The sequence below is a fragment of the Amblyraja radiata genome, chromosome 29 (genome assembly GCF_010909765.2).
Source record: "Amblyraja radiata isolate CabotCenter1 chromosome 29, sAmbRad1.1.pri, whole genome shotgun sequence".
Classification (NCBI taxonomy): Eukaryota; Metazoa; Chordata; class Chondrichthyes; order Rajiformes; family Rajidae; genus Amblyraja; species Amblyraja radiata.
This window is the reverse complement of record NC_045984.1, coordinates 18,979,606-19,003,462: the sequence shown is the minus strand read 5'-3', so window position 1 is coordinate 19,003,462 and position 23,857 is coordinate 18,979,606. Positions and strand designations below refer to the sequence as shown.

The 23,857-nt window shown below is 42.2% G+C and overlaps 1 protein-coding gene across 4 annotated transcripts in view; it reads left to right on the top strand.

Moving 5' to 3' along the window:
• LOC116989409 (scaffold attachment factor B1-like) overlaps nucleotides 1-23,857 on the top strand; it is a 70,768-nt gene that overhangs the window by 6,569 nt on the left and 40,342 nt on the right. For all 4 annotated transcript variants that reach the window (XM_033046764.1, XM_033046763.1, XM_033046762.1 and 1 more), the window contains exons 2-6: nucleotides 12,443-12,524; nucleotides 12,707-12,768; nucleotides 14,253-14,396; nucleotides 15,739-15,795; nucleotides 20,134-20,161. In XM_033046764.1, coding sequence (XP_032902655.1) covers nucleotides 12,443-12,524; nucleotides 12,707-12,768; nucleotides 14,253-14,396; nucleotides 15,739-15,795; nucleotides 20,134-20,161 — 373 coding nt within the window. The remainder of the gene's footprint in view (nucleotides 1-12,442; nucleotides 12,525-12,706; nucleotides 12,769-14,252; nucleotides 14,397-15,738; nucleotides 15,796-20,133; nucleotides 20,162-23,857) is intronic.

Genomic DNA, 23,857 nt, shown 5'->3' with positions numbered 1-23,857 from the left:
GTTCAGTAAGTCTCCTTCCCGAATTCTTCCTAGCTGTTGCCATCATATTGCAGTGCATCTCCTTCACATGGGTGATGGATTCTCGTGGGGTCATCACATCAGCATACTTTATTTTCATGAATCCAATGGCTGCCAATATCCCAGGGTAGACGACACTCAATTTATATGTACTGGGAAGAGATATCTCAAAGAAAAGAAGAGGTTAGCAGTTTATGTTTTAAACGCAATACGGACAATCTTACAATGGTGAAGGTGGGTTCACGCATTTCTCCCTTCCACCTTGGCAGCAGTTGGGGTTGTGAGGTGATAAGGTTCTTCCCATCGAGCATCCAGTCCCTTTCTTATCCAATTTTTGACCATTATATAATCACCAGGTTCAATTTTAGACGGAGTGGTTAGAGGTGGGAGTTCAATGTATGCCACTCGTATCCTGGAATGTAGGTCTTCAATGCCCTGGTTAGTGGCAAAACTTAGTCATTTCTGTTGTCATTGAACAACCTTTGGGGTATTCTGGTTCCATGGGGTTCTGAGTGGGCGGCCATATATAATCTCTGCTGGGCTCAATCTTGCCTTCCCTGCTGGGTGAGTGCGCATCTGGAACAGTGCCACATGAAGTTGTTTAAACCAGCTAGCTCCTGTTTCAAACTGTAATTTGGCGAGTTTGGTTTTTAGTGTTTGATAGGCTTGATCAATGAGTCCAGCAGCCTGTGGTCGATAGACACAATGTAATTGTTGTTGGGTACCCATTCCTTATGTAAAAAATCCCTTATTTACCTGTCCCACAAAATGAGGGCCATTGTCCAAACTCGGCCGAGTTGGGATCCCATACCTAGGTATTTAATTATTTCATAAGTATCTTAACAACAGTAGAGACTTTGTTGTTCGCGGTAAGATGGGCTTCGATTTATTTACTGAAAACGTCAACAATAACATACATATTTATAACTGACATCTTTCCATCTCATTGTAGTTCATCTGGAGGGTCTCAAAGGGACCCATGGGTAAGGGTGGTTTCCCATATTCACAAGTTACACCATTCCCGGGATTGTGTTGCTGACAGATCAGATAACAACTACTAATCCCCTGGGCCAGAGTCTGCTACTTTGGATGCCACCATGTAGCTAGAAGTGTATCGCCAGTTGCTTGGGCACCACAGTGAGTTGCAAAATGTATACATTCAATAATCCACATTTTCAATAACCTACATACATGTTTGTCCTGCCGGGGCAACCCATAATCCTGACATACAATCAATTGTACAACCGAGTTGCTTCCACATTTCTATATCTCGGTCAGGAGCTTCCTCCTGCAATCTTACGACATCTTGAATGGTTGGCATTGACTTTTCCGAGGGAGACTTGCCTTTATCTATACTTTTAGTCTGCCTCATCATTTTAGGTACAACCACCCTGTGTCCCTGGGACATTTCTTTAGCTTCTTGGTCAGCACAGCGATTTCCTACATCTACCGAGGTTTGGCCTGTAGTATGGGCAGTACGTTTTATAATGGAACTTTGTTTTGGCAACATTAACGCTTGTAATAGGTCTGATACCAATTTCTGGTGGGATATCTGTGTTTCCCCTGAAGTCAAGAATCCCATATTTTTCCACAACACGGAAGTCATGGACCACTCCAAAAGCATATCTAAAGTCAGTGTAAACAGTCCTTCCCTAAGATGCAGGCTCTTATCAGGGCAAACAGTTCCGCTTGTTGGTCAGAGAATGGTGTTTCGAAGGTCGCCGCTTCCATACTATTCCCATCCTGATCTACAATTGCATATCCTGAAAGTCTTTCCCCTAGGAGTCCGATTGATGCACCCCCATCCAGGGGGTGGGGGTGCATCCACATACAGGGTTAGGTCAGGATTTGTCATGGGAATATCTGTCAAATCTTCCCTAACAGAGGTATCTTCTTTAATCACAAATAGGCAGTCGTGCCCTAATTCCATTTGATCCTCTGTTGGTTTGATGAGAAAGGATACCGGATTAATGGTGGAATTGCAATTTGGGGTTGTTCAACAGGTATTTCTTGTATTTATTCTGGCAAGCCTTAGTGAGGTGTTAAATCTGCAATTGTCCCAAAAAGGCAGCAACTGAGTGAGAACTATACACTGTTATATCTTGTTGTAAAATCAAGTTGGCAGCCGATTGCAAGCTGTTGTAGATTGCAGTCAAGATCTATGTACATATGGGATGTCCCCGTGCTACCGGATCAAGTTTCGAGGAGTAATAGGTCACTGATCGATGTAACTCTCATGTTTCTGAGTCAGAACCGCAGTGGAGCAATCAGCGAGGATTGTGCAGTACAACTGGAACGGTTGGTCATAGAGTGGCCTTCCTAATGCTGGTGCCTGTAACAGAGACCTTTTCAGATTTTCAAAGGTTTCTTGAGCTTCCTCAGACAATCGAAACTCGTCCTCCATATTAGTGTATGACGTCAGTTTTTTAGCTTCCAGAGCAATGTTGGGTATCCATTGTCGACAATAGTTCACCATGCCGAGCCACTGTCTCATTTGTTTCGCCTCCCGTGGTGCAGGGAATTTGCAGATTGGTTCGACTCGGCTGTTCTCCAGACTGCTCCATTGCCGAAAGTATCACACAGAGGAACTTCACCCTCTGTTGGGCTACTAGTACCTTTGATTGGGAAACTACATATCCCAGTGCTGATAGGTGATTCAGTAACTGAGTGGTATCTTCGCGGTTGCTTTGTTTATCCTGGCTGGCTACAAGTAGATCATCCACGTATAGGGCGAGGGTGGAGTCACGTCGAACTGTCCTTTAGGCTGTGGGCTGAGGAGCTTTTTCGTTCAGGTTCATGACCCAATTCACGGAACTACCTCCATTTTTAACATATTGTTTAAAAATATTATATAAATCATACCTGAAACTCGTCAAGACCAAAACCTGCAAAAAAAAATTAAAAAATGAGAAAAACCTCAAATTCTGTGAGTAGTAATTGCCCAATCAATGCCCGTTTGACATGGAGGTCGGACGCAAATTGACCAATCCCCGCGCTTTGTTTTATGGTCGCTAGGCAGTGAGGACCCTGGGATCATGGCTGCCTCCTCATTACATCAAAACAATAGCACGGTTTCCAAGGAATAAAGGTAATTGCTGATCATTTTGTTTTTCAATTGATTTATCTTTATAAAGTTATGATGTGAACTGTTGAATAAAAATGATAAATAACAAATGTAGAGTTAGGGTTAGGATTAGGGTCAGTCGGTCGGTCAGTCAGTCTGTAGGTCGGGCTTGTCGGTAGGCCGATGGATGCTGTGGAGGATCGGTCGGGCTGTCGTGCCTCCAGTGGGTGGTGAGAGTGGTCGGACAGGCCAGACAGGCCGGGCCTCCGGCGGGTGGTGAGCTTTGGGCCGGGCCACCAGTGGGTGGTGAGAGCGGTCGGTCGGGCCGGGCCTCTGGTGGATGGTGAGAGTTGGGTCGTGTTCAGATTCGCCAGACCGATTGCTTGCTGAACCATGGGTCCTAAGTCTTTTGCATGAGATGGGAAGTTCACTTTCTTTGTTATATTTGGGGCGACCCCAGAGGCTTGTTTCCACAATTCCGGGGGTACATCAGCATATTCTGCTGTTCCCTGTGGTCCGGTCACTAAAACCAGGAGGTTTACATCCCACCTAGTTCCTTCACTGGATTTGAAATAGGTTTCCAGCTCCCTGTTTCTTTCACTCCGGTCGTATGCTAGGGTAATATGGAGTGGCGGCTCATTTTCCAGGTCTAGTGACCACCACTGGGGATGTCAAAGGTTACAGTTTTCCGGTTGTCTCGACATTCAATTTTCAACTGGAATGTACATAGCACGTTCCAAGCTAGCAGATTACAGTCCAGACCCATGTTGATTACAAACTGATGCTGCACTGTCTCGCTCCGGTATGTTACTTCAACTGGCATAGAGATGGGGAATTGGCATTCCTGACCTTGGAATCCAGACAGTCTCTGGATTTTGTCAAATTTTGGGAGATACTGAATGGATGACATGGATGCCCCTGTGTCCACTAAAAAGGTGCACCCTCTTCCCGCAACTTGCAGTGTTAAAACGGGTTCCTTAACAGTGTTGCACCCGTTCACCACTAAGTTGGCCAGTCAGTTTTGTGGAAATGGATTAGTCGGGGAGAAGTTCATATACCTCCCTTGTCCTCGATTTCCTTGCCAACCTTCCCTTTGTTCTTGCTGATAACCCCCTCTCCGTTGTTTTTGTGACGGGCATACCCTGCTCCAATGACCATACTTGCCACAGCTAAACCAATTGTCTGGTCCACTCTGGTCTGTTCTGCTTATTTTAAAATGCGGCTTTGGGTGACCATAAGGTTGACTGTAGGAGGGGGCATTTGGTCCGTTGGGGTAACCTGTATACCTGTGTCCCTGTCTCTCTATCCATCCCGGCACACAGTACTGGGGTTCTGCCTGGTAGTTGCTGGCTTTCGGTCCTTCCTTTTTAATTACATACTCCGTTTTTACTTTAACCTGGGGCTGATTCTCCTGTCTCTTACTATCCTTCCAGTGGTATTTAACTGCACGGGCCGTTTGGCTTGGACTATTTTCAGACCAGTCCATATTATTCGTTTTTATTGCCTCTGCAACGGTGGCAGGCAGGCAGTTTATCAAAATAGCACAATACTGGGGTGAATTTGCACCGTTTCGATAATTAGCATCTGCCGACTGACCTATATATCTCTGAAAACCTCTCCAAAAATGTGTCTACTCCCTCTCCTTTCCGGGGTCTAGTATCCAAAACGTTGGAGATATCAATCGTCTTTTGCAGAGTGGTAGTAAGGACGGCTAAGATTGCATCCTCCCGGGCTGTGCTCTGGGCAAGCAGGTTAGCAAGCATAATGAGTTGGGGATCCCAAGTTAGCTAGGAATCTTGCATGTTCTACTGGGGTTAGGGCTTGTTGCACTAGGGCCCATAAATCTCTGGAATCGGCATTATAGACTCGTATAGTGGTTCGGAGGAAGTCTACAAATGAGGCGGGTGACTCCTTTCTATCGGGCATCTGGCTCAGTATGGCTATCATCTCGTTCGGCTTCCAAGGGAAGTAAACGTCTATTGTTTTTGTGTTACCAGCGCCAACTGCATTTGCTGGGTTGAAAGCGGGGTTAGGCATTTCTTTAACCGGGAATTGCCAGTGAACTGGTCGTTGCTCGACCACCTCGTCTGTCCCTGACTCGTGCTCAGCTTCAGACTCCCAGGGGGTCAAGTCATCCTCAGAATCCTCGTGTTTAAGAAGGAACTGCAGATGCTGTGCCACCTGTTTATGCTTTCTCCTTGGTTTAGAGGGGTCCTGAACTCGTGGTTTTACTCCTGGTATGGAACGCAACCAGGGCGTCCACCATTGTGGTTTGGGGACTCGGAGTTGGTGCTGGTGCAGGGGACGCGGGTGCTGCTGCAGGATCAATATTTGCATATGGGGGTTGTAGGGGTAGGTGGGTACTGATACGAGTTCTACTTTCCCAATCTTCTAAATCTTCGTCGTCTCCCTCTTCTGAGGCAAAGCCAACCATTGGATCACGTAATCCTTTTTTCTTATCTACTTCGAACTCATCCAGGGTCTGTCCGGACTCCTGTTTCTGACATTTGCTATAAGCACATTCTCTTCTTAGTACGTCTTCAGATTTGGTCATTCCTCACTCCATAAGCTCTGTTCACAACTTCAGAACAATTTCTTGCTAACTTTGCGACTTCTTTCTGTTCTTGATAATGCTGTCTCCAGAGACCAATAAGCTCCTTGGCAGTAATACTTCTACTATACCTCCAAACTATCTCCTGAATTCATTTCACACCCTCTAGGGTTCCAACCCCTCCCTCGGGCCACAATTCACTCCCTAATTTCTTATTCAAAGCTCCTGATAACTGTTTGAATTGTTTTGCTTCATCAGGATACTTAACACACAATATTTGCAAAGGACTCTTGGTATCAGTTGTAGTATCTAGATAATTTCACATTTCGGCCAAAGATCTACACCTAAGATCGATCTACACACAAGTATTTCCATACAGAATTATCTCCACGCCACAAGATAGACGGGGCCCACACAGACAATTCACACAGCGTATTAATGCGATATTACCTCCGTAAGAGCAAGCAATTATAATTCAAGAGCAAAATCACACCGACTTAAGCAAAAGCATAAGCAACTATAATACAAGAGCAAATCACACAAGCAAAAGCATAAGCAACTATAATACAAGAGCAAATCACACAAAGCATTCAATGTGAAAAACTTTTATATTCAATATTGAAAAGCATTCATTTTGCGTAATTTAGAGCAGAAAAATTTGGATCGCACAGTCCTGGAATATCACAGACGCGTCTTACCAACGTTATTACGTTCTCCCTCAGCACCAATTTTTACAGTAAGATGCCAATTTTACTGACCCGCTTAGTAATAATAATAATAATAATAACACTTTATTATAATAATAATACTGACCTCAGTGCTGATCTTTACAGTAAACTAGACTAAGTGGGACCCATTGGGTCCCTGTCACACGGGAGGCCTGGTCCCCCAACGCAATATTCGACCACCGAGCCATAGCCCACAACTGCACGTGATCGGCTGATGGGCCCGCACTAATGGCAGAAGTTAAGTTAAAGTTAATGCCTTTGCATTTAATATTTCCATTACCTTGCCATCCCTCTTCCCACTCCTATCCTCCTCCATTCCACCTCATCCCCCAGCACTCCCTCCCCATCCTCTTCACCCTCCCTCTTCTTTCCCCTGTCTTCTTCCCATCCCTCACTCACTCCCTCCCTTCCTCTCCTTTCCCCTACTCTGTCATTCCCTCACTCCCTCTATAACCATTCTCCCCTCCCTAGCCCCTTCCTGTCCCTCTATCCCTCCTCACCTCCCCCACTTTCCCCTCCCTCTCCCTCAATCTCCCCAGTTTCCCTCCTCATCTCCCCAGGAACTGGGATGACCTGGTTCTGGTCTCCCTCCCTCGAGAACATGTTTCCTGACTGTAGCGTGTCCAAACCCTTAATAATAATAATAATAATAATAATAATAATAATAATAATAAACTTTATTATGGACTAGAGGTCCAGACAAGGGGCAACATTACATAAAAAATGCATTGCATATTTAAAAAATATCATAAAGCACATATAAAATCTTAGTATATCACATAAAAGCATCATAAATTATATTTAAAAAAACACAATACACGAGTTAAAAAACCAGATTAAAAGAATGATCAATGTCCTACAACGAGACAACGATACCAGTGTCTCCACAGCTGGGATTCGTAGCGTGTAGTGCTAACCCTTATGTTTGACAAGGCCACAATAATTACATTTTTAGAGTCATTTATCCTGCAAATGAATTTATGCATGTGATTTCTTAGGATAGCTTCTAAAGTACCGACTCCTGCAGCCACAAACATATTACTGGCACTACACCATCTAGGTTTCCTTAGCAGTGTTCTCATGGCATCGTTATATGCCACCTTTAGTCTCTGCAAACTTGTCTTTCCATAGTTCGACCACAGGTGCGCAGTGTAGAATAATCTTATATGTTTCAATAAGATATCCTCTCATCCTTCTAAACGCCAGAGTATACAAGCCCAGCCACTCCATTCTATCAGCATATGACATTTGCACCATCCCGTGAATTAACCTTGTAAACCTACGCTGCACTCCCTCAATAGCAAGAATGTCCTTCCTCGAATTAGCGGACCAAAACTGCACACAATACTCCAGGTGTGATCTCACTAGGTCCCTATACAACTGCAGAAGGGCCTCTTCGGGCCCTCCGCGTCGAGGCGATCTGCTCCTGCATCGGGGGGATGTCAGCTCCCCAGCGCCGGGCGATCGAACCTCGTGCATTTGTAGGGCTTTTATGCAATAGTATTGGTGTTATTAATTTATAGAATTTTTGTTTATTGCATGGTATCTATGTATATTGGGTTAATAGGCCTGTAAATCTGCACTGTAAAGATGTGATTGTTCCACTGTCGGGACATATGGCATCCAAGGAAAGATAGCTGAATGGATAGAAAATTGGCTTCAAGGAAGGAAGCAGAGGGTGATGGTGGAAGCGTGCTTCTCTGACTGGAGTCCGGTTACGAGTGGTGTGTCTCAGGGTTTGGTGCTGGGCCCGTTACTGTTTGTTATCTACATCAATGATTTGGATGAGAACATAGAGGGCAAGATTAGCAAGTTTGATGATACTAAAGTAGGTAGTTTTGCAGATAGTGAAGATGATTGTGAAATAAATTTTACTGATTGTGCAGGCTTTAAACAAGAAACATTGAGAAATATATTTTGGCAAATAATAAAATGTCCTAATTGTGTCCAATTAACAGCTGACAATTATCCCATTCCTTAGCTTACATCTGAGTAAAATTTATTTCAAAACGCATTGATAGTTTACGATTATTTAAATGGTAAATGGAGCTTCAGAAGCGTTTTCATTTTGCATGTTAAAACCCACCTGAGAACCACGGGCGATTTTGCAATTTTACTGACGGATTTTTCACTTTTAAAACTTTTCATATAACAAATGAATAAAGATAAAAAGTAAATAATGCCTTACTTTTGATGAAATGCAGCGAGCAAACGCGATAATTCCCGATATTTTCGATCTTTAAATCTCCACGGCAAATGTCCGCTAAGCACTTCCGCTGTTTTTGCACCTTCAGCTCCCTCTTGAATTTACCTTAGTTTAAATCTTTTTTTTGGACTGTAAATTTAGGTAGCTGTGCCTCACGGTCACCCCGACTGGCACAGTTAATTGCAGCTCAAAAACGGGCCGTTTTCGATGTTTTTAACGGGTGTGAAAGTGCGTGTTTTCCCGTTCACTAACATGTACCGGAAGTGACGCTTGTACCCCAGTTAAATTTTGCGGTCACGTGGGTGCGGTTCTACGCTCCAGTGACCTTTAGTGAAATCACCCTATAGAGTATAGTGTTCAGTTTTGGTCACCGTTTTATAGGAAAGATGTTGTGAAGCTGGAAAGGGTGGGCAAGGTGGGCCGAATGGCCTCTTTCCATGCTTTTTGGCTCTAAGAGAAAACATTAAATAAAATGAAGAAATTGGATGTTATTTGCATCATGTTCAACACGGACATTGTGGGCCGAAGGGCCCGTTCCTGTACTGGACTGTTCTATGCTCTTAACAAATGCTATATTCTACAACAATATTCTATATTCTGTTCTATAATAACTATTTATATTCTTATGCATCCATATATATGTCATGTGATAGGAATAGAATTGGTCCATTTGGCCCATCATGTTCATTCTGCCATTCAAAATCATGGCTGATCTATCTCTCCCTCCTAACCCCATTCTCCTGCCTTCTTCCCATAACCCCTGACACCCGTACTAATCAAGAATCTATCTATCTATCTCTGCCTTAGAAATATCCACTGACTTGGCCTCCACAGCCTTCTGTGGCAATAAATACCACAGGTTCACCACCCTCTGACTAAAGAAATTCCACCTCATCTCCGTCCTTAAAGAACGTCCTTTAATTCTGAGGCCGGTGGAAATATCCTCTCCACATCCACTCTATCCAAGCCTTTCACTATTCTGTAAGTTTCAATGAGGTTTCCTCTCATTGTTCTAAACTCCAGCGAGGACAGGCCCAGTACTGACAAATGCTCATCTTAGATCAACATACTTACTCCTGGGATCATCCTTGTAAACCTCCTCTGGACCCTTTCCAGAGCCAGCACATCCTTTCTCAGATATAGTGCCCAAAATTGCCCACAATACTTCAAATAAAGCCTTACCGAGCCTCATTATATGATTCTAAGTGCTGAAGATCTCTCTCTCTCTCTGTGTAGCTGCTTTGCATGGCAATGGCAATGTGTGAGATTAGAAGGCAGATGTTTGACAGAGATTGGGCATATTTTAAAGATGTCATCATTTGTGGGGTTGTGGGTGGTGATGGTGTCATTGACATTTATGATCCACCCCTAACTAACAGGGTGCAGATTTCACTGCTGAGGCTTTGCGTTATGTAAGGATAAAAGCTGGAGGCTTCTTCCCCCGAGCATCCTTACTGAACTAGCTGGGATTTGTAAAGTTTCCAGTAGTTCAGTTCAGTTTCAATTTATGTGTGGGAAAAAACTGCAGATGCTAGTTTAAACCAAAGATAGATACAAAATGCTGGAGTAAATCAGCGGGACAGGCAGCATCTCTGGATAGAAGGAATGTTTTGGGTTGAGATCCTTCTTCAGACTCCTTTCTCTCCAGAGTTGCTGCTGCCTGTCCCGCTGAGTTACTACAGTATTTTGTCTATCTTCAGTTTCAGTTCAGTTTAGTTTATTGTCATGTGTACTGAGGTACAGTGAAAAGCTTTTGTTGCGTGCAAACCAGTCAGCAAAAAGACAATACATGATTACAATCGAGCCATTTACAGTGTGCAGATACATGATAAGGGGATAACGTTTAGTGCAAGGTAAAGCCAGCAAAGTCCGATCAAGGATAGTCCTAGGGTCACCTAAGTGGTAGAAAGTAGTTCAGCATTGCTCTCTGGTTGTGGTAGGATGGTTCAGTTGCCTGATAACAGCTGGGAAGAAACTGTCCCTGAATCTGGAGGTGTGCGTTTTCACGCTTCTGTACTTTTTGTCTGAAGGGAGAAGAGGGAGTGGCCAGGGCAAGACTCGTTTATGCTGCTGGCCTTGCCGAGGCAGCGTGAGGTTTAAATGGAGTCAATGGTAGGGAGGTTGGTTTGTGTGATGGTCTGGGCTCCGTCCCCAATTCACTGCAATTTCTTAATGCTTGCTGAACTTATTTCTTTGCCTGGGGAGAGTTTTGTTTATTGTCATGTGGACTGAGGCAAATGGTCAGCATGGCCTGATTCTGTTCAATTTTGCTTTATTACCATATATTCATCTTGAGAACATACACGGCATGAATGTAGGAATTATTGGATATGACAAACTGGGGTGGAAATATCAAGGGGTTCCGCATCATTAAAAGTGGATAGCATCCTAATTTTCCAGTTCTCATTCAGCTTCAGGCATGTTGTTGGAAAACTAAAATAAACATTAGAAAGGTACAATTTTTGAAAAAGGACTGAGTAAAAATGGAGCTTTCAAGCTAATTGCATAGGCATTGTGGTTATTTGGATAAATATAATTTAAGCAAGAGCAGGCAGCATGTCTTAACAGGAAGGCCAGGTCATCCTGACAATTAAACATTTTGTGATTTGATGGATTTTGGATTTGATGGATTTTGGCAAGATGCCAGAATGATCAGAAGAGTAAAAATCCATGGGATACCTAATGACATGGTCATTTGGTTCCAGAATTAATTTGTTTGTAGAAAGGAAAAAGGTAATGATTTATACGAGTCTTTGCAACTGGAAGACTGTCGTAGTCTGTGGAACTTGATGTTTGCTCCTTTACTGTTCATGGTATATGTCAGTTTAGATTTTAATGAAGGGGCAGTGTTTCAGTTGCAACAGCTTGCTGAGACTTGCCTTTATTGATTTATAAGAACAGAGAACCCCTACAGCCACAGTTTGTAACAGCATTGCAAACAGATTAACATTCATTTAGAGTTTTGCATACAGTTTTAATCACACTGTAGGAAATGTATTAATATGAGTGAAGGTGCAGAGGAGATTTGTGAATGTCATCACCGCAGAAGAATTTCAGTTGACGGATAAGGCTGGATATATTTTCTTCACAGAAAATTATTATAAGGGAAATGTTGATAAAAGGCAAAGAAGGACTTGTTTGCCTTATTCGTGGTCAGTAACAAAGAGACCAATTTACGATAATTAATGGAGGATTAGAAAGGAGTTCTGTATATTTTGTTCTATGCAGCGAGTTGAGGGATTCTGGAAGTCAGCTGCCTGAAGGTGTTGGAGACATGTTTATGAAGTATTGGTTGACGGCTTAATGTAGGTATGTTGCAAAACCTACCTTAAGCGTCGCTGCAGATCTGTCCCAGCCCGTGTGTGTGATTATGGCGCCGTTTAGAGGGGGGCGGGTTTAAAACGCGATTTTCCCTAGGCTGTTCAAATCGAGCTTGTTCAGCCTACCTCAGTTGCTGACGAAAAATCGCTTGAAGTTTCGCTCGCTGGAGCTATTTTTACATTTTACGGGTTTATTTAATTATTATAGTAAGTTAAAAATTAACCTCTAAACCCGAGACCGCCGACAATGGGTCGGATCTCATACAGGGTACAACGGAAGGTAGGTTGTTTATTTTTACATTAAAAAACGCTTCTTAAGATCCCTTTATACAAAGTTTTATGTTGCGAGTAGCTAATTTGGGGGCCCATTAAATCCCGCAGTATTTTTCTGGGCATTTGGGGGCACAAATCTACCGCAATGTGAACGTTCTAAACCAGCACGATTCCACAGGATCCCACTCGAAAGCTGTATAATCATTATGAATTGAAGCTAACTATTATTGGTACCACAAAACAATTTTGACTTTCCCCCAAGTTAATTATTTCTTTCTTTAGGTAATTGAAGATGGAGGAAACCCTGATGAAATTTTAATCACTCCAGACAATCCAAACAGAATATCAAAGAGGATTGGTAAAGGTACGAAAAACAAACTTCTATGGTTCAGATGGTAAAGTTTTTACTTTGTTCACATGTTGAATTGAAACTGGGATGGTACATTTGAGCTAGGCTATCACCAAGTAGTACATCACCCAGTCCCAAGAAGTGACATTTTATCTTGGAAAATAAAAATACAATGTCCATTTGCCTTTGTCTACTAGGGCACAAAATTGAGGATGGTGAGACAGAAGACTCTGCAGAGGAAGATTTTGCTGGAAAGCAGGTGAGTTATTTTATAGCATTGAATGGTTTATATGGGAAAGGCATGGTAGGATACAAGTGGGAATAGAGCAGAAAGTAGCATGGACAGGGTGGCCAAAGGGCTCTAAGTACATTGACATCAAATGTACCAAATAGAAGCAGGAGTCGGCCTCTTGACCCTACAAACCTGCTTTGCCAATCAATAGGCCAAGCTGATTGTAGCCTCATCTCTGTATCCCCAGCAGTTCGTGGTACGCTTCAACCGTGGTTTATCAAGAATCTTTCGACATCTGATATTTTCAAATTTTACTAATTGAGCTATTGGGCTGAATCTGTGAAAAACAATCTGTTTACAATGGAAAGTGAAATACTTAAGCACCTGTGTTCTCCCATCTGGCAAAAGTAGTCATTCCATGAAGGACGTACTTTTAAGATTATCTGAACAAGTTAGTTTGCTTTTGATTTACTTTTTCTTACTCAGAAGAGATTTACTGGTCTCTGACTTTTTTCTTATCTTCCATGGCAACTGGTACCTCCTGCTGTATATATTTATTTGCATAGCAAATGTTTCTTGGGGAATTAACCTCTTTGTTAACTAAATAGGCAAGTTTTAGCTTTGAGGTCTGGCTTAATAAGAGCAGATTTCCGAACTTTGTAGATGGGAGATGAGGAAGATGTATGATGCTGCTATGAACTCTTTCAGCACAGATGTCTTTTGGTTGATGCTATGCTATGCCGAAGGCCTTGCTACGACCCACACTCGAGACTGTGCAGTTATGATCTTGTTGCAGACCCAGGTAGAAAGTCTGTCCCACTGAATAGATGAAAATATGGCAGATGAAGTACTTTGCACAAAGCTGTGTCCTGATCTGAGTATTTCAAGCAATTTCTGTTTTAAGCTTTCTATTCTTGTGTACTTTTAAATTTCTCCTGTTCTTCAACATTTTTCTGATTTCAACTATGTCCAGTTAATTAATGTATGCCATTAATTGATTCTCTTTTTCTGGGCCATTTCTGTTAAATAATTTTATCAAGATGACCAGCGATTTAGTCAAAGAGATTGGTTTTGGATGGAACTGTTTGGAGGGAGTTATTAAACTCTCTTAAACTTTGCATTTGAGATGGATTTTATGAACATAGAGTGCCAAAATATGTTTAGCACTGAATGTTGAAGACATTTTCCACAAATACAGGTCGGTGAATTGGGGCATTGAACAAAGAGTGGCAAAAATATTTGGTCCCGTTGCAATTATAAGAATTAACTAATGTCAGTGGAAAATTTCTGTGTATTGCTGAGGAACAGATACATTTTAGGTATCAGCTTGTTGCTTTGAGCACAGGCAGATGGCAGTGTACTTTTCTTTGTTTCTACTCTCTGTGCACACAGTGCCATGCCTCGTATTGATTAAAGTGTAGATCATTTTATGTCCCAGCACAAGTTAATGGCAGCATTTGAGAATATAGTCAACAGTGTAGCAGGTTATAGCTTATTTTTCTTTGTCACAGGAGGATATTGAAGCTTTTGTTGACCAAGTTCATGATACCGAAGCAATGAATGTGTCTGAAATGGAGTACGCTGACAGTGAAGAGACGGAAGCTGTTCTGGACAAAGCCATTGGATGTATTTCGGACTCCACGTCAGTTGATAAAGTAAGGAGATAGTAAATGACTTCAGTGATAACTGTTGATAAAAGAGAAATGGTGGGGTGGTGAGGAGAGAGGAATGGGAGAGAAGGAGCTACTAATGCACTCCTCCTGCTTAACAATCCACTCCTCCTTGCTTTCTGTACAAGGACTTCAAAAGCATTTACCTATTAGTACTGACTTCTCCCATTTCATCAGATGCTATATTCCCTGAGATACAAAAAAAGCAAAAGGTAAAAATAAGTACTATGTTCCTTCAAATATTTGAACTGTCTGCCTCCCTTCTCTTCTGAACTTGGACAGGTTGGGAGAGTAGTGGCAGATGGAATATAGTGTCGTAAAATGTGGAGTCACGCATTTTGGTAGTAAGAATAAAGGCGTAGACTATTTTCTAAATGGGGAGAGAATCCAGAAATCGGGGTGCAAAAGGACTTGGGAGTGCTGGTGCAGGATTCCCAAAAAGTTAATCTACAAGTCAAATCAGTAGTAAAGAAAGAAAACTCATTTATTTCGAGAGGGCTTGTATACAAGAACAGGGATGTAATGCTGAGGCTCTAAGGCGCTGATAAGACCGCATTTTAAATATAGTGAGCAATTTTGGGCACCATATCTGAGGAAGGATGTGCTGGCTCTGGAAAGGGTCTGGAGGAGGTTTACAAGAATTATCCCAGAAATTAGTAGGTTAACCTATGATGAGTTTTTGTCAGCACTGGGCCTGTACTCACTGGAGTTTAGAAGATTGAGGGGGGACCTCATTGAAACATCCAAAATAGTGAAAGGCTTGGATAGAGTGGACGTGGAGATGATGTTTCCACTAGTGGGAGTCTAGGACCAGAGGTCATAGCCTCAGAATAAAAGGACCTTCTTTTTGGAAGATGAGACATTTCTTTAGTCAGAGGGTGATTAATCTGTGGAATTCTTTGCCACAGAAGGATGTGGAGTCCAAGTCAGTGGATATTTTTAAGGCAGAGATAGATAGATTCTTGATTAGTACAGGTGTCAGAGGTTATGGGGAGAAGGTAGGAGAATGGGGTTAGGAGAGATAGATCAGTCATGATTGAATTGTGGAGTAGACTTGATGGGCCAAATGGCCTAATTCTACTCCTATCACTTATGACCCTTAAAAGCTATATTCTAGATTGAGATCTAGTTGAAGTATTTGCTATTTTTTTAATAAATCCCACTATAACTGCCTTAAGGATGTCTGTGTTCCTTGCAATGTCTTCAGGCATGACACAAATCATTGATTCTATTTTTTGATTAAGGAAATAAATTAAGCCAGGATTTGTATTGTAAATTGTTTGCATGTCCATCGTTCTTCTATTAATTTGAATATTTTCGATTTGAGGAACCAAAAGAGACAACAGAATATCCTGCAGAGGGAGAACCAAAGCAAGTTAATGAAGTAAGATTAAATTTTATTACATAATTTTGAGTTGTGCCATAGAAATCAAACAAATGTATTTTCCAAATTGAATTTACAGTAAAACTCCAATAAACTGGTATTCTTGGATGATCAAATCTTTTGGGCTGAAAGATACTGCTATTAATACTGAAATGTACCCTAATTTCAGGCATTTTTAAAAACCCGTTTCACAGTAAAACAATAAAGTTTCCAGTACATCTGGAAACCTCCGGTGGTATAATACCTCCTGGATATAAAATAGAGGATGTGCCTGTAACCATAGGGCAAAGATTCAAGACAGGAGTAAGACATTCAGAGTGGCTATAAGGAACAGTTTTGTTTTCATGCAGAGGGTGGTTTGAGGTTGGAATGCTTTGTCTTGAGTAGGTGGTGGACGCAGAGACCATCCGAGCCCCGAAGGCAACAGATCTAATGCTGATAAATGGATTAGTATGAGGAGGAAGGAACTGCAGATGCTAATTTAAACCGAAGATAGACACTAAATGCTGGAGTAACTCAGCGGAATAGGCAGCATCTCTGGAGAGAAGGAATGGGTGACATTTTAGTTCGAGATCCGAAACGTCACCCATTCCTTCTCTCCATAGATGCTAACGGTCCTGCTGAGTTACTCCAGCATTTGTGTCTATTAATGGATTAGTATGGATGGGTGTTTTAATGGTCAGCATGGATGAAAGGCTTGTTTCTGTAACCCTATACTAGCACTCCGGAGCCATCCTCTGCTGATCTGCACTTATTCTGAACCCTGGTTTTTCAAACCCCTTTGCACTTGGCTCCAGATCTTTGGCTCGTATTCTAGACCAGTGAATGAGCCAATGCCAGGCCATCGGGTTTTCTGAACAATTAGATGCCGGTTTATCAGAGTTTATTGTTTTATGGTTCTTGTGTATTTGCTTCGTTGGGTTTATTCACAATTATATAATTTATTGTCATCCCTGTATTATTTTAAATTATTAAGTAAAACTATATCAGGAATAAGGTATTCGGCTCCATAAACCTGCTCAGCCACTCAGTTAGATCATGATTGTTCATACATGTCAACTACAGTGCCCTCCATAATGTTTGGGACAAAGACCCATCATTTATTTATTTGCCTCTGTACTCCACAGTTTGAGGTTTTTAATAGAAAAAAAATCACATGTGGCTAAAGTGCACATTGTCAGATATTAATAAAGGCCGTTTTTATACATTCTGGTTTCGCCATGTATGAATTACAGCTGCGTTTATTCATGGTCTGTGTCCCCCCCCCATTTCAGGGCACCATAAGGTTTGTGACACATGGCTTTATGGGTGTTTGTAATTGCTCGGGTGTGTTTAATGCAGGCATAAGAGAGCTCTCAGCACCTCGTCTTTCCTACAGTCTTTTCATCACCGTTGGAAACTTTTATTGCTGTTTATCAACATGAGGACCAAAGTTGTGCCAATGAAAGTCAAAGAAGCCAACATGAGACTGAGAAGCAATAATAAAACTGTTAGAGACATCAGCCAAACCTTAGGCTTATGAAAATCAACTGTTTGGAACATCATTAAGAAGAAAGAGAGCACTGGTGAGTTTACTAATCGCAAAGGGACTAGCAGGCCAAGGAAGACCTCCACAGCTGATGACAGAAGAATTCTCTCTATAATAAAGAAAAATTCCCAAACACCTGTCTGACAGACCAGAAACACTCTTCAGGAGTCGGGTGTGGATTTGTCAATGACCACTGTCTGCAGAAGACTTGATGAACAGAAAAACAGGCTACACTGCAAGATGCAAACCACTGGTTAGCCGCCAAAATAGGATGGCCAGGTTACAGTTTGCCAAGAAGTACTTAACAGAGCAACCACAGTTCTGGATAAAGGTCTTGTGGACAGATGAGATGAAGATTAACTTATATCAGAGTGATGGCAAGAGTAAAGTATGGAGGAGAGAAGGAACTGCCCAAAATCCAAAGCATCATCTGTGAAACACGGTGGCGGGGGTGTTATGGCCTGGGCATGTATGGCTGCTGAAGGAACTGGCTCACTTATCCTCATTGATGTTCTGCTGATGGTAGTAGCATAATGAATTCTGAAGTGTATAGACACATCCTATCTGTTCAAGTTCAAACAAATGCCTCAAAACTCATTGGCCGGCAGTTCATTCTACAGCAAGACAACGATCCCAAACATACTGCTAAAGCAACAAAGGAGTTTTTCAAAGCTTAAAAATTGTCAATTCTTGAGTGGCCAAGTCAATTACCCAATTGAGCATGCATTTTATATGCTGAAGAGAAAACTAAAGGGGACTAGCCCCCAAAACAAGTATAAGCTAAAGATGGCTGCAATACAGGCCTGGCAGAGCATCATCAAAGACACCCAGCAACTGGAGATGTCCATGAATCACAGACTTCAAGCAGTCATTGCATGCAAAGAATATGCAACAAAATACTAAACATGACTACTTTCATTTACATGACAATGCTGTGTCCCAAACATTATGGTGTCCTGAAATGGGCACTGATAAACCGGCATCATAAACCAGAACCGTAAAACAATAAGGTTTTTGGCCCGAAACGTTGCCTATTTCCTTCGTTCCATAGATGCTGCCGCACCCGCTGAGTTTCTCCAGCACTTTTGTCTACCATAAAACAATAAACTCTGATAAACAGGCATCTAATGTATAATGTATAAACACAGCTGTAATTTCTACATGGTGAAATCAAAATATGTAAAAATGGCTTATATTAAAATCTGACAATGTGCACTTTAACCATGTGATTTTTTTTTCTATTACAAATCTCAAATTGTGGAGTACAGAGGCAAATAAATAAATGATGGCGGGCACTGTACATTTACAAAACGTAGCTTGTGTCCCAACTTGACAGCCATATTGATTTGACTTGATCTTCAGTTGGTTGCTGGCATTTACTATATTCCTTGGCAAAGAATTCTAGATTCATGCTGATTTCTGTGTGAAATCAGTTCCCAAATATTTTAAATAGTTAAGGTCTAATTTTAAGATTATGATTAAAACTCCGGCAATCTGGCATGGTGCCGGAATGGTTGATTGATCTAGACCATTGTATGTTAGTCATATTAATATTCCACACTTGGTACTCACTTTTTATTTTAAGATGTTAGACATTTGTCTTTTCCCAAGGGTAGAGGAGTCTAAAACTAGAAGGCAAAGGCCACTCACTCTCATAGGTGAGAGGGGAGACATTTAAGAGGAACTTCAGGGGCAACCCTTTTATTCGGAGGGAAGTCCATATCTGAAATGAGCTACCAGAAGAAGTTATAGAAACAGGTACAATTATGACTTTTAAAATATATTTGAACAGATATATGGATAGAAAAGTTTTAGAGGCAAATGAGCCAAATTCCGATTTCGTCAGCATAAACAAGGTGAGCCAAAGAACCTGTTTTCCTGCTTTATTGTTGTATGGCTCTTACATAATATAATTTTCCCTTGACCCTGGTAAAGGATGTGCAGGAAATGGGAGTGCAGGATCCAGGGTCCCATTGAATTGAAAGGGAAGCAAGAGACATCACCCAGTGAGCCATGCAATGAATAATTAGGGTGTTCACATAGTCGGATAGTAGATCATCAGAGTATTACTGGTATCCCCATCAGCAGAGATAGCTTCTCTGTATCGATTTAATTACTTCCATCAGATCAGCTCTCCATTTCCATTCTCTTGAGTAGAAGCCAAGCTCATGAAATCAATGCTCTTAACCCTTGAATCACAGTATTGACAAGATAAGTTACATTGTATACCTTCCAAGGCTGTCATTTTCTTGCCAAGATTCAATGGCCAAGGCTGATGGGCTCCAATCAAGCTGTAAATAACTGCAAATTTATAATCTTTTGTAATGCAGCACCTTTGAAATTATTGTTGAAATATTGACTTGGAATTAAAGACAGTGCTTGCAATCTTGATGTGATTTTGTACAAGACCTATGTTATTGAAGAACTGGGAGACATCATTGGGGATGTTCTGAATATAGGGAAGACTGCTGATGTGAAAGTAAGATCATAGATTGTAAGAGTCTTGAACTTCAGGATTCTGAACTCGTATACATTTAGAGATGTGCACAATTTGAATATCCATCTGCGTTTCATCTGCCTGGGGCAGTCAATATGAAAATAGAAAAAATATATCTTCAACTGAGTTCAATAGATTTCGAAGTTTATTCCCGCATGGGTATATGGCGAGCCATCAACTTCTAGTTTATTTTCCTTGAATTTTTACATTTTCAATGGCTGGCTTTAACTGGAAGAACTGCTGCGGGTGTCATGATATGGGTGTCACATAGAGTGCTGCAATTTCTAACATTCTTGCTTTTTCTTCCTTTTAGGAAATTGAAGCAATACTGGAAGAACCAGGTACTGTTGAAGATCAACTTGTAGTCAAAACACTTAGGCTCTCTCATTCCTCTCTCCCTGGTAGTAACTCCCCTCATTTTTCTCAGAAAATGCCCAAACATGGAAGCATTTTGTGGCAATGATTATTGGACAACACCACAGCAACAGGAAGAATGGAAAACTGAGGCAAAAACTGTCCACTTACTTTGTTTTAGCTGACTTGACCAATTTAATACTGAACGATGATGCAAACTTTGACAGCAATAGGCATGGCATGGGTAGTGTTTTGACATTATCTGACGAAATGTTGACTTTTTGAATTTTTAAGTCTGAATCATCTGAAGGAAAATCTACACTTGGCTTCTGAGTTAATTTATTATCGGTGGGAATGTTACTATGAGAATCAATTTGTTCTGCACCCAGTCAAATGCAGGTTTTTTAGCTGCTCCATACTTTGCCCAGTTCATTTGATGTCTGAAATCTGTGATCAACTGCTTATTGCTTAGTCATGTCACCATACCATGATGATAGAGCGCATAAAATCATAGAAATCTATAGCACCCGATGTTGTTTAAATGTAATTTAAAAAACCCTTTATATTCAGTTATTTAACCTGATGATAAATCTGAGATAACCTGGCTGTCTGGTGAGTTTATAGTTTTCTGTTCGTTTTAAAGGAGTTTATTCAAAGTTGTAATTTACTGCATATTTTTTTAACTAAACCAAGTATCTTGAAACTGAATTAGTGAGAAGACAAAGTAATAGTTTACAAGGATAAAGAACCAATTGGTCGCACATGTTAAAGACTGGAGTAGTAGGACAGATGATTGTTGTGTCTGTAGTGTATAGAAGCTGAAAGTAATCAGTGAGAACATGAAGGTCGACACAAAATGCTGGAGAAACTCAGCGGGTGAGGCAGCATCTATGGAGAGAAGGAATTGGCGATGGTTCGGGTTGTTTCGGGAACATGGCATTTGCAGTAACTACAACTCGACAGTGGCTGTGGCTCGCAGTTCATGAGCTAGATGGGGTCTCCAAACTGTGGCCCGCGAGCCAATCCGGCCTGCCACAAGATTTTATCTAGCCCGCAGCAAGCTCTTAACACGTTCCGTGCGGCGGGTTATTTAGCGGGTTCTGTGGGAGCACAGCGCGGAAACAGGTCCTTCGGCCCATCGAAGCGATGCCTGTACTCGCACTAGCACTATGCTACACACACTCGGGACAAATTCAATTAACCTGCAAACGTGGAGTGTGGGAAGAAACTAGAGCACCTGGATAGAACCCACGCAGGTACAAACTCCGTACAGACAGCGCACGTAGTCAGGATGGAACCGGGTCTCTGGCACTGTGAGGCAGCGACTCTGGCCCTACTCCTGTGTTGCAAAGGCAAGTTGTGCGGGATGGTAGCGTGGGGAGGGGGTGGAGTAGGGGAGCTAGTTGGCGGCAGGATCGGCCAGGGTTGGTGTGTTGCGGTCTCTACCCGTGAGGGTGACAACAGACAATAGGTGCAGGAGTAGGCCATTCGGCCCTTCGAGCCAACACCGCCATTCAATATGATCATGGCTGATCATCCACATTCAGTACCCCGTTCCTGCTTTCTCGCCATATCCCCTGACTCCGCTATCTTTAAGAGCTCTATCCAACTCTCTCTTGAAAGAATTCAGGGAATTAGTCTCCACGGCCTTCTGAGGCAGAGAATTCCACAAAATCACAACTCCCCGGGTGAAAAAGTTTTTCCTCATCTCCGTTCTAAATGGCCTACCCCTAATTCTAAAACTGTGGCCCCCGGTTCTGGATACCCTCTACATTGGGAACATGTTTCCTGCCTCTAACGTGCCCAATCCCTTAATAATCTTATATGTTTCAATAAGATCCCCTCTCATCCTAAATTCCAGAATATACAAGCCCATTCTATCAACATATGACAGTCCTGCCATCCCGGGAATTAACTTTGTGAACCTACGCTGCACTCGCTCAATAGCAAGAATGTCCTTCCTCAAATTTGGAGACCAAAACCGTATACAATACTCAAGGTGTGGTCTCACTAGGGCCCTGTACAACTGCAGAAGGACCTCTTTGCTCCTATACTCAACTCCTCTTGTTATGAAGGCCAACATGCCATTAGCTTTCTTCACTGCCTGCTGTACCTGCATGCTTACTTTCAGTAACTGATAAACAAGGACCCCCAGATCTCTTTGTACTTCCCCTATTCCCAATTTGACACCATTCAGATAATAATCTGCCTTCCTTTTTTTGCCACCAAAGTGGATAACCTCACATTTATCCACATTAAACTGCAACTGCCCACTCACCCAACCTGTCCAAGTCACCCTGCATCCTCATAGCATCCTCCTCACACTGCCACCAGCTTTGTGTCATCTGCAAATTTGCTAATGTTACTTTTAATGCCTTCATCTAAATCATTAATGTATATTGTGTAGCTGCAGTCCCAGCACCGAGCCTTGCGGTACCCCACTAGTCACTGCCTGCCATTCTGAAAGGGACCCGTTAATCCCTACTCTTTGTTTCTTGTCTGCCAACCAATTTTCTTGTGTAAGCCGTGAACAGCTCCCGCTCTGGGGCGCCACACTGACCTTTGACCGGGTCTCCGCCGATGTGTGCCGGCATGGCCAGGGGAATCCTCCCCCCCCCCCCCCCCCCTCTCGCTCTCTCCCCCCCTCTCTCTCTCTCTCTCCCCCCCTCTCTCTGTCCCCCCCCCCCTCTCTCTCTCCCCCCCCCCCCCCCCCCTCCCTTTCTCTCTCTCTCGCCAGCCCTGTGGAGATCGGTAGCCGGCTCTGTATGTGTGCCCGGTGGGTGAGCATTATGCGCGCTTGGGTCTTTGTTAATATGCCTGAGGGGTGATTACTGTGTGTGTGTGTGTGAGATAGGGAGAGTGAGAGAGCCTGAGTGTGTGTGTCGGTGTGCAGGTCTGTGTGTTTCGGTATGTGGGAGTCCAAGTGTGCGTATGCATTTCTATGTGTGTGTGTGTTTCAGTGTATGTGTGACATTTCTTTATTTTTTCCTAATTTGCCAAATATATAATGTGGCCCTCATGCTGAATAGTTTGGAGGCCCCTGAGCAAGAGCTTGAGATGCAGATATGATAGAGAAACTTGTTCGAAAAGGCAGTTACATCCCTTAGATTTGGCTACAATTGAGAGGAAGCAAACAATTAGAGTAATTGAACACAAGTAAGGTAGAAATAATAATTATTATTGGTAAACGTTCAGAGGAGGTAATGAAATTGATGAGTTGTTACAGTGATAAATATAGTACAAAAACAGATCCTTCAACCAACCTACTTTGCACTATCAAGCACCCTATTCTCTCCATATTCCTATCAACCAGCACTCTCCAATTTTATCGCATTCACAGTCTAGGACAATTTACAGTAACCAATTACCCTGCCAACTTCATATTTTTGGAATCTCATTCTCACTAATGTCTTCACAAAATTGGAGAGGGGGAGACCATTTAGTGTTGAGGAAAGAAACCACTGGTATGGTTAGACTAAAGATACATCTGTTGATTTGTACTAGTATTCCAAGTTGTATAGTTCAGAACTGCAGAAAATATGTAGAATAAGTACCATTGTTTCTTGTATCTTCCCAAACAAATTAACTTAACAAGCCGATTAATCATAGTGGCACTTTGCAAAAGAAAATACAATTATTTGAAATTGTATTGAGGTCTTATAATGAGACAAAATACGAGAATA